General features: G+C 35.7%; 1 protein-coding gene across 2 annotated transcripts in view; it reads right to left on the reverse strand.

The window, feature by feature from the left end:
* LOC149797398 (sterol regulatory element-binding protein 1-like) overlaps positions 1–14,016 on the reverse strand; it is a 49,950-nt gene that overhangs the window by 6,145 nt on the left and 29,789 nt on the right. For both annotated transcript variants that reach the window (XM_089962175.1, XM_089962176.1), the window contains 4 exons: positions 9,939–10,139; positions 7,796–7,925; positions 3,996–4,173; positions 84–254 (listed from right to left, as the gene is read on the reverse strand). In XM_089962175.1, the coding sequence (XP_089818301.1) occupies positions 84–254; positions 3,996–4,173; positions 7,796–7,925; positions 9,939–10,139 (680 nt within the window). The remainder of the gene's footprint in view (positions 1–83; positions 255–3,995; positions 4,174–7,795; positions 7,926–9,938; positions 10,140–14,016) is intronic.

The following is a 14,016-nucleotide window of genomic DNA, read 5'->3' on the forward strand; positions in this document are numbered from 1 at the left end:
TAATTGCACAACAGCACATTCCTCCAAAGAACAATAAGCTGAGTAAATAAATAATGCATAATGCAAAATTACAGACTATTTACCTTTGGCAGTGCAGCTTTATTAAGCTGAGCCAGCTTACGAAGACTAGCCAGATCTTGTTGGAATGCTATAAGTTCAGTCTGAGAGATTCGGGTATTGTCCTCCATTTGGCTCTGTTCCCAAATTTCTGTTCTAGTGGTCAAAAGCCAGTCACACACCATCATTTGAAGGCTCTACAAGAACAGAAGTACACCACTGAAAACTTAAGACCTTTTTAACTAATGGACTAACTTAGCTCACTTAAAAGAATGTGCTACAGCATATAAGTGGATTCTGACATGTCAGCATGTACCATACAATTATTTTATGCCTGTAAATAAGTAAGCAAACTGAAAAGAATTGGTTAATAAAGATCACAATCCTTGATCATCACCGTTAGGTTAACGGTCCTTTTTTTACGCTACAATAATACATGATGATATTTAAATTTAAAGACTGCAGCAAATGAGCATTATACTCATGCTTTTCTCAAGGCCCCAAAAATTATACATATGGTTCAGGTTACCTGACAGACTCTAGTTTTAAGCCTCCGACCCTAATGGGTATTTTCACAAAAATTTTTTCTTTCGCTGAATTGCCAGCCCCGTCTGTGACAATGATGATTTGTACTAATTTAGACCATACCAAAGTAACAATCGGAATACTCAGTTTTATTGGCTCATTTGCTTGTAAAACAGACATGCAGTGGTGAGCAATAAACAGCATGGCGTGTGCAAGAAGTGTCCCTTCCACTCTAATCGCTGTGAAATTTAGACTCCAGAAGGCACATACAAAGAAATTCCAGAAGTACAATGATTGGAAGGAGATGCACTATAAAAAAAATCCAGTATGCTTTCCAAATACAGAAGTGCAGTGATGAAAACTGTTGCTTGAAACCCCAAATTTAGGAGCCGGAGAAATTACATTGGATGAAAGCAGAATGCATTATCAGACATATGAAACCCTTTGATAAAAGTGCACAAAACCACCCTGCCAGTCAAGATGTGCAAGTCTAGTCATGTTGCTGAAACTGAGCCTGAGTCCAGCACAAGTACAAGCACCAACATCAATAGCACTACTTCTGTAGATGCAGAGATAGCAGCAGTCTTGGAAACTGAAACACCTGCTTCATTTTATGTATAACTGTCAGCTCAGATGGCAAGGGCTACAGCTGTGTTGAATGCAGGAAGCCAAGGGTTGTGTATGCCAAATCCATGTTAGGTCAAAGGAGAAAGGTTTTGTTAGCAACTACTCAAAGTGAATATGATTCACTTGTGGATCCGCCTTATTTCCTGTCAGTCCCCATATCTGTCAGAAATTCCTTAATATTATGGCCACATTTACAATATGCAACACCCAATGAAATCCCTTATTGCGATGCAGACCTAGGCCGAAAATATCTTAGTTCATTCTGTGGTTGTGAAAATGCAGAAGCTGATTATGCTCTAAGAATCAATACAAAACAGTTTTACCAATCTGTTTGGACCGCAAAAACCTTGGAAAAGCTCCCAGCACTCCCAAGACCTTTTGGAAAACAAAATAAATAATGACATTTTATACACTCGTCTCGGACTGTATGCATTATATCTTGACACTGTCTGTCCGTGACATTTTTGTGTCACCTCCTCCTAAACAAAAAATGCTTTCTTCACCAAACTTGTTGGCATGCTAACCACAAAGTGGAGGTATGCATATGGCAAAGGTATTCAGTTCCCAATTAATTTTGCAAGAGGTATGGTTTTGTACTAAATATGGATATAAAGGTATCATCAAGTATCTCCTACTCCTTCTAGACAACAATAGATGCTATAATGATTAAACTTGGCAGACAATTGGCAAGAAGATTTAACTTTAAATTTTGTAAGAGAGAGTTAGTTAGTCATTTTTATTGTATTTAGACTATATGGATATAATTTTGTGTAGTCCTATTCTCCTAGATGACTAATGATATCTCAATAGAATTTAGTATACCACATTGAATGTTCTGTACCTATTTTTTAATGTTGTTTTTTGTGATTCCTTTTGTAAAACAATATCTTCAAACTTGGCTCTTTTATGAAGTTCAGCTTCAAAAAGTGGTATATACTCCACTCCAGTTCTTATACAGAAGTCAACTGCACTGTCTGTATTAATTATAACATTAATTATAACATGTATGGAAGAGAATGTATCGCCCATTAGGATGCTCTCTTGTTATTCCATGGCAGATATAGATTTGTTTTTCCGTGTTAAATGTGTACATTAAAACAAATAGCCAGCAAATTAAAACATACAAAACAGATAATGGTGTTGTTTGTGAATTGTCACCATAAACTCCTGAGGTCCAAATCCATTTAAGCCTGTTTGTGAGAAAATTGTCACCTGTTTGCACAAGGTTATTAGTTCTACACTTGAAAATTGACTTAAGAGCACCTGCGGTCTTCTTCCATGAACAAAACTTGCTGCCAAGGGTACATAAATAAATAAAGATACTTCTTAAAGCAGAAGATTTACTTGTGGTGAACCTCAATTATAATACACATACCTGTATTTGTGAAGAAGAAAAAAGCCTACTGACCTACCCTACTTTTTGGGGTTTAACCATACATATAATTTTTTTGGCCCAATTGTATCTTACTCTCCATGTACATATACATGCACAAAATATATTCTTATCCCTTGCCAAAGTTGTGGATTAAACTGTCCAAATAATTATACACATCTACATATAACCTATAATCAAATACTAAAGTTAAAGTCTATATTTCTCACAAGTCTGGGAGACACTGCATTACATATAAATCTACAACTAAATATACACAAGTGTCCCCCAACACCTGAGATGCAGAGATTCTGAAAATGGTCATGCATATCTACAGACTACACTCGATCAAATGCCTACAGATCACCTTCAATAAAATCTTTAGAGCCCACTCTCAATCCATTCTCTACATAGAAATATAAGCTAGATTTTATTATCTTTTTTAATTATACGCATCTACATATAACCTATAATCAAATACTAAAGTTAAAGTCTATATTTCTCACAAGTCTGGGAGACACTGCTTTACATATAAATCTACAACTAAATATACACAAGTGTCCCCCATCACCTAAGACACAGAGATTCTGAAAATGGTCATGCATATCTACAGACTACACTCAATCAAGTGCCTACAGATCACCTTCAATAAAATCTTTAGAGCCCACTCTCAATCCATTCTCTACATAAAAATATAAGCTAGATTTGATTATCTTTTTTTCTCCCTAGGATCATTCACATGCACTGATGTGAAATGCTGGGAAAAACATGTTCCCGAGTTCCTTTAACCATTATTACCTTGAAGAAAATATGGAATTATGCACGTGAGCATAATGAAATACTATTTTTTTTCTCATACCCATACAAGAAAATATGACATTATAAATGAATGCATCTGATGAGCAGAATCACATAATCTATACCTGTTCTTAAGTAAGCATGGAGATAAATGATCATTTACAGTGTTAGAGAGATAGCAAAAAAAAGAAAAAAAAAAAAAAAGGCCACAGAAAGGCAGAAAAGGATGCATGCACACAATATAATTCAGAAACAGATCTCTTGAACCAAACTCAAGCTGTAGCAGTGTTATCCACCCTCATGCTTGCACTGCAGAAGCATTGCATATATGGTGGACAAATGCAATGCAACTACAATGCACCACCAAAGTGGACATTGCTATTCTGTAAATTTCCAGCTGCTTCCATCTCCATACACTGCCAAGGCATTTGAGCTAAAAAAAAATCTAGTCTTAAAATACAAAAGAATAAGGTAGTCTTTTTTCATAGACAAGGAGCTGAAACTAAGAAATGCATAGAACTCAGTTTATAATTTACTTATTTAGAAATAATATTTAACAGCTGCTAAAACAGTACAGATTTGCAAACTGATGTCCTAGCCTCAAGGTGAAACAAACCTGAATAATATGGGTATCTTCTTTGTTGTAATTCATTTTCAGACTTTCCCGCAGCAATTTTCCACCTCTATTTGCCTGCCGTAAGCAAGTGTGGTGACTGGATCTGCTCTGGCCCTGCTGAGTCAGAAGTCCTCGTCTAGCTCTGTACACCACCAAGACAGCTTTAGGCAATGGGTCGCTGAAATAATGCATCCATATTTATGTGTACAAATCCAAATTTATTTCATTTATAAGGAAAACATCAGTGAATTGCTATCAATCTTTATCTGTAGTACGATCATAAATAAATTACAACCATATCTGTGGAGATGAAGAAAAATACAACCAAATATGAAATTAACTGCTTCAATCATCATATGTTATCAGCTCATAATTTTCTCCATTAACTTTATATTGCCAGAATCATGCAGTATGTCTCCATATTGCACTATTTCATAATGCAAATGTCTAAAATCACTATCATGTGTTAGGAACTACTTTTATTTCAAACAATGTTTACTGAAGTAGCAGACATTGTAGCTTGTGATCCATCTGTGGATGAACTAGGCAAGCTGACCGAGTCATTTTAAAGAGATGACAAAGATGATGACATCATACAGTGGTCCCCCTCATGAACAGCCCCTATAACCAGCAGCCACCCAAATTTTATGGCCAAAATCCCTTGGTACTGATGAGTTTGTGTTCAAAAGTACCCTTGAAGAAATGCCAACCCTGTAACATGACAAACAGCCAGCATATTTTTATGGCAAAAATGTAAAATGAACCCCTCACAAGCGGTCACATTTTTTTAAAATACCTGTCCATGACCAATATGTAATTCATACAGTATGGTTAGTCTTATGTTACGTGTTTAGGCTCTAATATACAGTAACAAAAGAAAGAGTGAAAACAACAAGCTTTAAAAAATTTAACACCAATTATTTCCCTGGAAAGACACTGAAAAAAATGATAAAATAAGAACTTAGGGTTATAAGATTCAAATCCAAAAATAATCCACAAATTAAATTTTAAAAGTCCTAGTAATGAAAAGTTCTAATGAATTCAAGTTCATGTCCCCACGAAAAATCCAAGATGGAAGGTGAGGACATGTACTGTAGCCTTTATTGTACAGATGTGTCTACAGTTCTTTTTAAATCCACAAACAATATTCCTGTGTTTTAATTCCTAATAAAATTTAAATAAATGTCTTGGTCCAAGAATTTTGTACGATCACACAAATATTTAAAGGAAAGAGAATTAATCTTTTAGAAATATTGGTTCACGGTCTTGGGTAATTCATGGATTGGTTCTTGGTGGTAGTGTTATGAAGAGTTTTAAAAGCATGCACTGAAAAAGTTTACACTGAATCTAGGATGATGTTCAATATCTGGACAGTCAATAACAGTGGTTGGTTGTAATACTGGTAGTCTGCTCTACCAGTGACCCATTTCATGTTTGATAATAAGAAAACTGAATTTCTATTAACATCACCAAATATACCTGCTTTTAAGCCGAATAATTTAGTAAAAATTGAAAGCCTGTGGGTAGGGGTTGGATTATATGTGGGCCAATGTCTAAACTTGTTATTTTTTCGACCGCTGTAATGGCTGTAAATCCCCCCCCCCCCCCGGACATATGCATATAAAAAAATATTTTGTCGACCAGACACTTATTAAACTGTTATGAACCATGATTGATTTTATTAAGTTTTTGCATGTGCATATTTTCTGATTTTTCAAACACGAAATGAAATAAAGGTAAATACAGACTTCATAATTCATGGGCTGGTTAAGTTTACCTGGGAGACCAGGCTGAACTATAATGTACAGTACTTACAGAGTGCAAAGCGTGCATAGTGTCACATAAATCCTTATTCATTCCCCCAACATATTTAGATGCAGATTTTGCTTATTCATTGTTTTGACCAAAGTGCATTCTTCCAGAAAACATTTCAGCTAGTCATTAATAGCCGTTTCATGTATTATGCATCACACGCTCAAGAGTTACTCTTTTCAATAAGCGGTTGTACAACTTTGGGTAATATTTGTGAAATGGTATGCATGTTTAATTATACAAGGTGCATAACCAGCATAACTTACATATTCATGAAGACTGGTAATAAAGGCTAAAATTCTCATTATAGATCAACCTAGATCAACATCAATCAGTTTTAGCTTTGTGTTTTGGCTGAACATTACAACTTTACACGTAGTAGAAAGCTTGATGTTTATGTGTCTCCTTTGTTGATAGTTGGAGATTTTGTCTTTCATTTTGTGACATCAATACAGGCCAGTTAATCATTAAAACCCTGAAACTGGCTTGTGTTAAGAGGGAATTTTTACCAGCAACAATACCAGTACATTGATGTGTAATTGCAAATCACTAGCACATATAATGGTATCCCAATTTTGTTGAACGAAAAATACCTAAATAGACAGCCTCACGGTACTGTACATGTGGCAACTATTTTCCCCTCGTATATCCAACTTTATTCTCTTAGTGTCAATTTGTAAGACATTTAGTATTGTTTACTATAAAATGTGTATTCTGAATTAGTTTTTTGAGGACACATTTGCTGTGAGGTATTTTTCATTCCTTCTTTTAATTTACCGAAAGTAATTAATGTTGGTATATATGGTATAAAAATGCCAGGTGTTCACTCGTGTAAGTTTCTTTGGTGGGAATGGCACTAAAGTATATGTATTTACAGCATTTGCAGTGACCATTCTTGGGATTGAATTAATTATCAATGATTTTGTTCTTTATTTTTCTATTGTTCTAGCAATAAAAAGATTCATTATGTTGAAAACGTTTAAGCTTAACATTCTTTTTATTTAGTGAAGAAGAGAATTCTTTCTACTAATTATTTCATTACAACCTTAATTCACAGGTGATACAACAGAACACATAAGACTTTTCTCTTTTAGGAGTAATGAAAATCGAAGACAATGTAATAACTGGGATTCTCTGCAAAAATCCGAAGATATTATACAATCTGGAGGTAGGCGTGGAGCGACCCCAAAAATGCATACCTGTGTGAAAGCTGACAGGTATGGTGTAAGGTTGCTTACATCAATGCATACTACAACTCAGCTTTTACAATATTAGCATATTTTTTAAACCATTATTTCTGAAACTTTGTTATTGCATTTTGAAGATATCATTAAAGTTTAGTGCACTGGTGCCCATGATTTGACTCCAAACCTACAATGTACATGTGCTGGCACCATTATTTAATATGTTCAGTAGCCTAATTGTGAGCACTGAATCGAACTATATTGTTTTTTTTTGTGTTGGTATACTGGGATTACATTTTAATGAGTTGGGTTTTTACAATTTCAAGGCAAAGTAAAAATGTAATTATTGGTGCACTGATTCGAAATGTCCAATGCAATAATGCTCAAACAAACAATAATCGAGTCAAAAGGAAGAGGTAGTGTTACAGCAACTCGCAATTACTAAATTCTTGTTATTGTTCGATCAAATTATACACAGATATTAATTAGGCAGAAACAAGTTTATACTATTTCTTTTTAATAATCATGCACGCCACACTCAAATAACTATAAGTGTGATTTTTGTTACTATAAGTTTGCCTAAATAAATGCATTTAGAACTTACCTCGTGCATCTTGTGATGTCTCGGAGTTGAGGGTCAGCTTATAAGCGGGTCATGCACTTTTCAGTGTTTATAACTGTTTAGTTTGGGGAGTCGGATTATTAGAGATTATATACAGTATCTTTTACCACTTAAGTACATCAAAGAAGTATATTTCTCTTCACCAATGTGTGAAATGTAAATGTTTAGATTATAAAACTTACTCTAAAAATTGCAAATTTTTAGGGAAAGCATCAGCAAAGGTATAGTGTTTCTCAGCACTGTCATCATCGCCCATCTGCCAATAGAAAGCCACTGAGACAATGCCTGACCACCATCTGGAACTTTCATCAACTGGAACATGTAGTAAAAAAATAAATATTGAATACTCGTTCTATTATGAGTTCTTAAATACATGGTGTCTCATACACATCTGTGTAACTTCTGTATCTTTCACATACATTAAAAGGAAACTTTAAGATTATTGATTTGATGATAAAAAATGAGACAAACAAGATATGAACATGTCAAAAACATCGATAAACTTTAGATCTATAGTACTATATTTAGTTTCAGTTTAATACTGCAACTGATAATGAAGAGACAGGACTTTCAAAATACTCTAAAACAAAGCCTAAACATTATGGTGAAATATGCCTGAGCAGGCAAGACAAACATTCCTAGTACATCTGTTTATAAATTTTAGACATCAGACCTATGATAATATTATGCCAAAATTTAAGCTGATTGCAGAAACAAATGCAAAAGTTGATACTATCAAAAATTTAAACACAAAAGTAACATGTTTTCAATAATGAACCAAGCTTTATGCATAAGCAGTTGAGACAAGTAAAACAAGAACCCCTAAAATATCAGGTATTATCTTTAGACCCATCATAACAATTATCTTAAATTTCATCTGAATGCAGACACTGATGTGGAGGATATGAAACTTTCAAGGACTTGAAGCAAAACTTAAATATTATTCACCTTGATGATTAAGCTGGCGAGACAGAAGATGAACTTCTAACAAACACAGAAAAAATCTAAGACCTATTATCCACAAGATTCACACAAATGCAGAAAATTATATGCAACTTTCAAATAGTATATTGCAAAACTTTAATATTGTTCATGCAGCTGCTGGACCAGAAAAGTTGCTACTACATTTCACATTGATTATACAAGCTGACTTTGATTTTTTAATGACATGCTCTGTACGAATTCTATCTCTATAAAGCAGTCAACTGCTTTACACAATTTCCTTGACTGTTGTCAGTGCAAGTAAAACAACACTTTTTCATTTAGAACATTATAAGAAATATCACATATTTAGAACACTGTTGAAGGAACAAGGATCAAACTGACATGTCTGCAATCTGTCCTTAAATATACAGGATCTGTTCAAGAAGTGAAAATTTGGAGTTGGAGATGAGGAATTCCAACTGTCAAATTGAAAAAACAACAACGTTCTGAATACAGGAGGGTTTTAGTTAAGAAAAAATGTAAGGTTAAGTTCCTGGGGCAAGATTTTTTAGAAATTAGCAAGACTCCCCCAAACAGATGTCCTAGAACAGATCCTGATTATAACTCTTTCTCCAATGTGGAGAATTCTGTACAGATCTAAAGATTCTAATCTCTCTCTCTCTCTCTCTATATATACAGTAATACCTCGAACATTCGCGAGGTTAGGTTCCAGAACCAGTCGCGGATCAGGAGGAATCGCGAATGTTTGGTATGAGTCACTAAAAATGCTAATAAATGCTTATTTCTAGGGTTTAAACCCTAAATATGACCCAAAAAATGCTCACAAAGCACTTTAATTTCATTTAAAAGTTAGCTTAATACATTACCCTTAAAAAGAGAAATAAATGGTTGACGTAAAAATAGAGTACAGTATCGCCTAATGGGTATTTGCCACACTAGCGCATTTACAGTACGGTATACTAATATTATCCCTATACTAATTCATTGGCTGCCGTTTTCTTTTGCACTCACAGTAAGGTAAAACCAAGTAATGAATGAGACTATAAACTTAATGACTGACGTTTTCTTTGTCATTGTCAGGAAGGTAAACTAGGTAAACTTCACGTCACAGAAGTCATATAACGAAGGTACAATTCAATAAAATAAAGAAAACATGTACGTAAAAGGTACCAATGAAAACTTCGCGAATCCGTGAATTCGCGAGTCCAGAAATGTGAATGCACGAGGTATTACTGTGTATATATATATATATATATATAGTATGACAAAATTGAAGAGAGTTCAAATGAATATTAAGACATACTCAAAATTCAGAGAATAAAGATGAAGATTATGATAAAATTTTCTTGGAGATTATTGAGACAGTGGTTATTTGCTCACCAGTCAAACTGTTTGATGTATGCAGCAACACACTATTGTTTTTGCAAAGGCATGTAGCAGAGTCAGCTAAAAGCTGGGTGTAAAGGAGAGTCTCTGCTGCAGGAGTGGCCCCAGAATGTGATGTCCTGGTCACAAGGGAGCATGATGCTCGTCGTAGTAGGTGCTCCCGGAATTGCTGGGCCACATGTGACAATGGATCAACTACAAGTTATAAAAAATGAATGCATCAAATACAACTTACATGTGCTAGTTTATGCAATGACTTTCAAGGACCCAATGTCTTGCATTAAACTGTCCTGTAACCTAATATACATCTGGGTGGGAGGGGTTAAAATGACCTTTGTATACAGGTAACCACTGAATTTCCACATGGTTCCTGAACAACAAATGTACCAAATATTATCATTATTATTATTATTATTTTGTTTTTTCTCCTTCAGGCAACTGTCATAATTTCCTATTCAAAGTATTCACTGAATAAACTTACAATGCTTAACTTATGGTTCAAAAGGGTTCGTTCATAAATTTCTTTAAGTTTTTCTCTACCTTTCATGTAGTATTTTGTTGCTTTACAGTAAGGAATTAACAAGCTGAACTGCTTGTACAATGCAGTCCTAGTTTAAAAGAACTGGGACAAATTATAAAGTGCAAACACCTTGTTTGACAGGTCACCTTTGCTCAAAGACATGTGATACTTCTTAAGTTTAACGTCAAGTTACTACTGAATGTCAGAGTTTTCATTCTCAGTTCTGTGTTCTTGCAGAATCTGGCATAACATTCCTAAAAATTTTGAAGCAACAAAATATTTTATATCACACAGTGACTAGTGTTGTCTCGTCTATTCTTGGATCAAAAAAACAGTAACCTAAGGATTAGATGCCTATTAATATTGTCAACTTATTAACACTAAATATTTAATGATGATCTGCAATAAAAATGTTCACTTTTCTCAAGCAATGCACTGTGTGCATACTATTTTTAGATTTTGTTAATCACAACCCATTCATCTACAGAAATGAGTTTGAAACCTTAACCTGATCTTTCACATAATATATAGCACAGCTTTTACCATGATATTGATCCCCAAACTATGCATGAAACACTGAAAACAATGCAGAATAGGCCATGCTTGATGAACTAAATAGGATTCAGGGTGATATTTGTTCTCTATTAACCTATTCTAATACATTTAGCATGGTCATCATTGACATTTTGCATTATCTTGCTTATGCTACTTCAGGCAATAGTAATTTTTGTCAGTGTGTGCATGTGATTTGGATTTTTGACATACCCTTAACAATTTTTCAGTCATATCGTTGATGTCTGCAGTGTGGCATTTTAAAGTGATGTCTAGCACTGAGGCATCATACCGCAGACATGTAGCATAATGTCCCACCCAGTCACATTATCCTGAGACCAGGCCAACCAGTCCTAACACTAACCTCTTTATGCTGAGCGCCAAGCGAGGCAGCTGTTAGTACCATTTTTGTTAAGTCTTTGATATGACTCGGCCGGGGATCTAACCCACAAACTCCTGCATTTGAGGCGGACGCTCTAACCACTAGGCAAACAGAGCGGTGATTATTGTCAGAGGTACATAAAAGATACAAAGGTTGATAAATAACTCCTCAGTTTTAAAACTGTACACCTGGAAGTCTCTTTAACTGCCAAAAAGCAAATTTTGAAGTAAATTATGTTTCTCTGCAAATACTTACCAGATCACATTAATGTTTGGGATATAAACTGGCAACCTCCCAAACCCAGCCTTACTAAAAAGATAACACTTTGTCTTATCTAGCTCATATATATGGCAATAACTCTTGCCCATCATGTCCCACTGCCACCACCACAAGACCCTGGATTCAAAGTCTGTCTCTGCATGCCAGCCAACATTTTCTATTAAGGCTTGGATTGCCAAGTTGCCTAAAGTGGTCTCCTTACTGATCACTGCCTTTTCACCTCAGTCTGTATGGGTTTGAGTCTCTGGCTTGGCCAATGTGGGTACGCGAAAGCTTGCCAGTAGCTTCCCATGAGTAAGTGGCTTTTACTGGGGTTTTCCCAGGTTCTTCCTCCACCAGTTGTACTGGGCCGCCAAGTATAGCCTATTATTCAATGGAAATGGCGTTAATCTAACCACAAAAACAACATATCTAGAATCGAAAACTTATCTGAACTCAAGGCTTTCTGATGGCTTGAATTTCATGATCCAAAATCTTTAGAGATTAATCTAATCTATTAGGACTTCAGAGTACTGAGCATGCAATCCACTTCAGTCATGGAGATAGGGCTAGTGGGATTGTATCCTCCTTCTCTGCTTTCACCTGGAGAATGAGTTGCTTGTGTGTGACACAATTTGCCTCTATGCTTGAGAGTGCGCACAAGATCTTGCATTGCTGCTGCTCTTGATGTGTCTATGGACAAAAGGGAGCCTATGATAAATCTGATTGCTGACTGATGGTAACCTATTTTTGGCTACAAACTCTGGTTGCATCAAGATTATCAGGAAATGTTTTATAGGCGAGTAGCTAAAGCAAAGTGCATGCTCAAGACTCCACTTTATCTGAATTGAGCCATTCTGAAATCCATTTTGGAAACGATGATGGATTTGGATGATTCATATTAAAACTGGCTACCACAGGCCTTAATCATGACTTTTATCATGTCTGCCATGATGCTGGAATGTGTATGATATCATGGAGTAGTACAATTTGATGGCAATTGTTACTCCTCATTAACCCAGAGAAAAAAGTCAGCTAGCTGAGGGACTGAGACACTCAAATTGCTGATGTTATTAATTAATACCAGTCCCCAAAAACGTGCGCCTTTTTCTCATAAGCATTCAGACTGGAGGGCCTTCTTATTTTGAAGATCAATGGTTTAAATTCTTTCCCTTGCAAGGTTGATAACCAACAGCCAGGTGTGAAGAAAACAGTCTAGCAGTAGCTCAACACCCATAACAGCGTCATTTGATAAAATTCAGACTGGTGGAATCTTCCTGGGCAGATCTTTCACTAGATCAAGTAGATTGGTGACAGAGAACTTGTCTCATCTGAGAGGAGTTATCAATCATCTTGCAGTTCTGACCCCTGAACTTCTGGATTATTTTCAGTACCAAGACCATGGGAGGGTACGTGAAGGCCTATAACCCCTCCCAAACTGACAAATGGTGCATCTAAGCTTCTGGGCACAGAACTGAAGAGGTGGGCAACTTGTGATTTCACCTTCTCGCAAAAAGATTGATGGACAGACCATTCCATAATTATTCTGATTCTTTCAAGAAAGACTGTTGGTCAGGACATGGAGACTGTCAGGAATGTATATAATTTGATACAATGGAGTTAGAAACTGTCAAATCGAATCAAATTCCACAGCTCATTATTTTCCCCTTTCCACATTTAATTTCAAAATACCACTGAAAAGGAAACTGACCATTTTTATCCATCCAACAAGTACATCAAACTCATTTAACCATTTTTGGGCTCAAAATCACTTACTGGTATCTCCATTAACAATTTCCCAGCCCCAATATACTTCATAACCACTATCACCAGCCAGTATTTGCTGAATGAAAACATTATGAACCAAGCCAGGAATCTGAGATTTTGTGGTTTTCTACGTAGTCAGTATATTTTTTTTGGTTGTTGTTGTAGGGTTTAACGCCATTTTTCAGCTATTGGCAAGCTTTCTCACATACCCATATTGGCTGAATCCGAGACTCAAACCCACGCAGACAGAGGTGAGATGGCAGTGATCTGGAACGGAGAACGCGTTAGACCAGTTGGAGCCCCAGTCAGTATTTTAGCTTGCATGTACAAAACATTGTTCATGGAAGGTTCAAACTAAACCATAATGTTTATTCCAGAGCAAAATGTAGCCAATCAAATTTAGTTTAGCAACTATTCATGTCATGCTTCCAGAACTCATGTGTAAACAGTTGCCTTTCTGAAAAACATGTCACGACAAAACGGTTAATAAAAATTGTTTACTTTGCTGAGCACATTTTCGTATGCGGGACTACTAACTTATCTGCAGTAGTTCCTGTCACTATTCTCCAAATGTGCTAATTCGTACAAATTTT

Source organism: Sinohyriopsis cumingii, chromosome 6 (assembly GCF_028554795.1).
Source record: "Sinohyriopsis cumingii isolate HCF-2022 chromosome 6, ASM2855479v2, whole genome shotgun sequence".
Classification (NCBI taxonomy): domain Eukaryota; kingdom Metazoa; phylum Mollusca; class Bivalvia; order Unionida; family Unionidae; genus Sinohyriopsis; species Sinohyriopsis cumingii.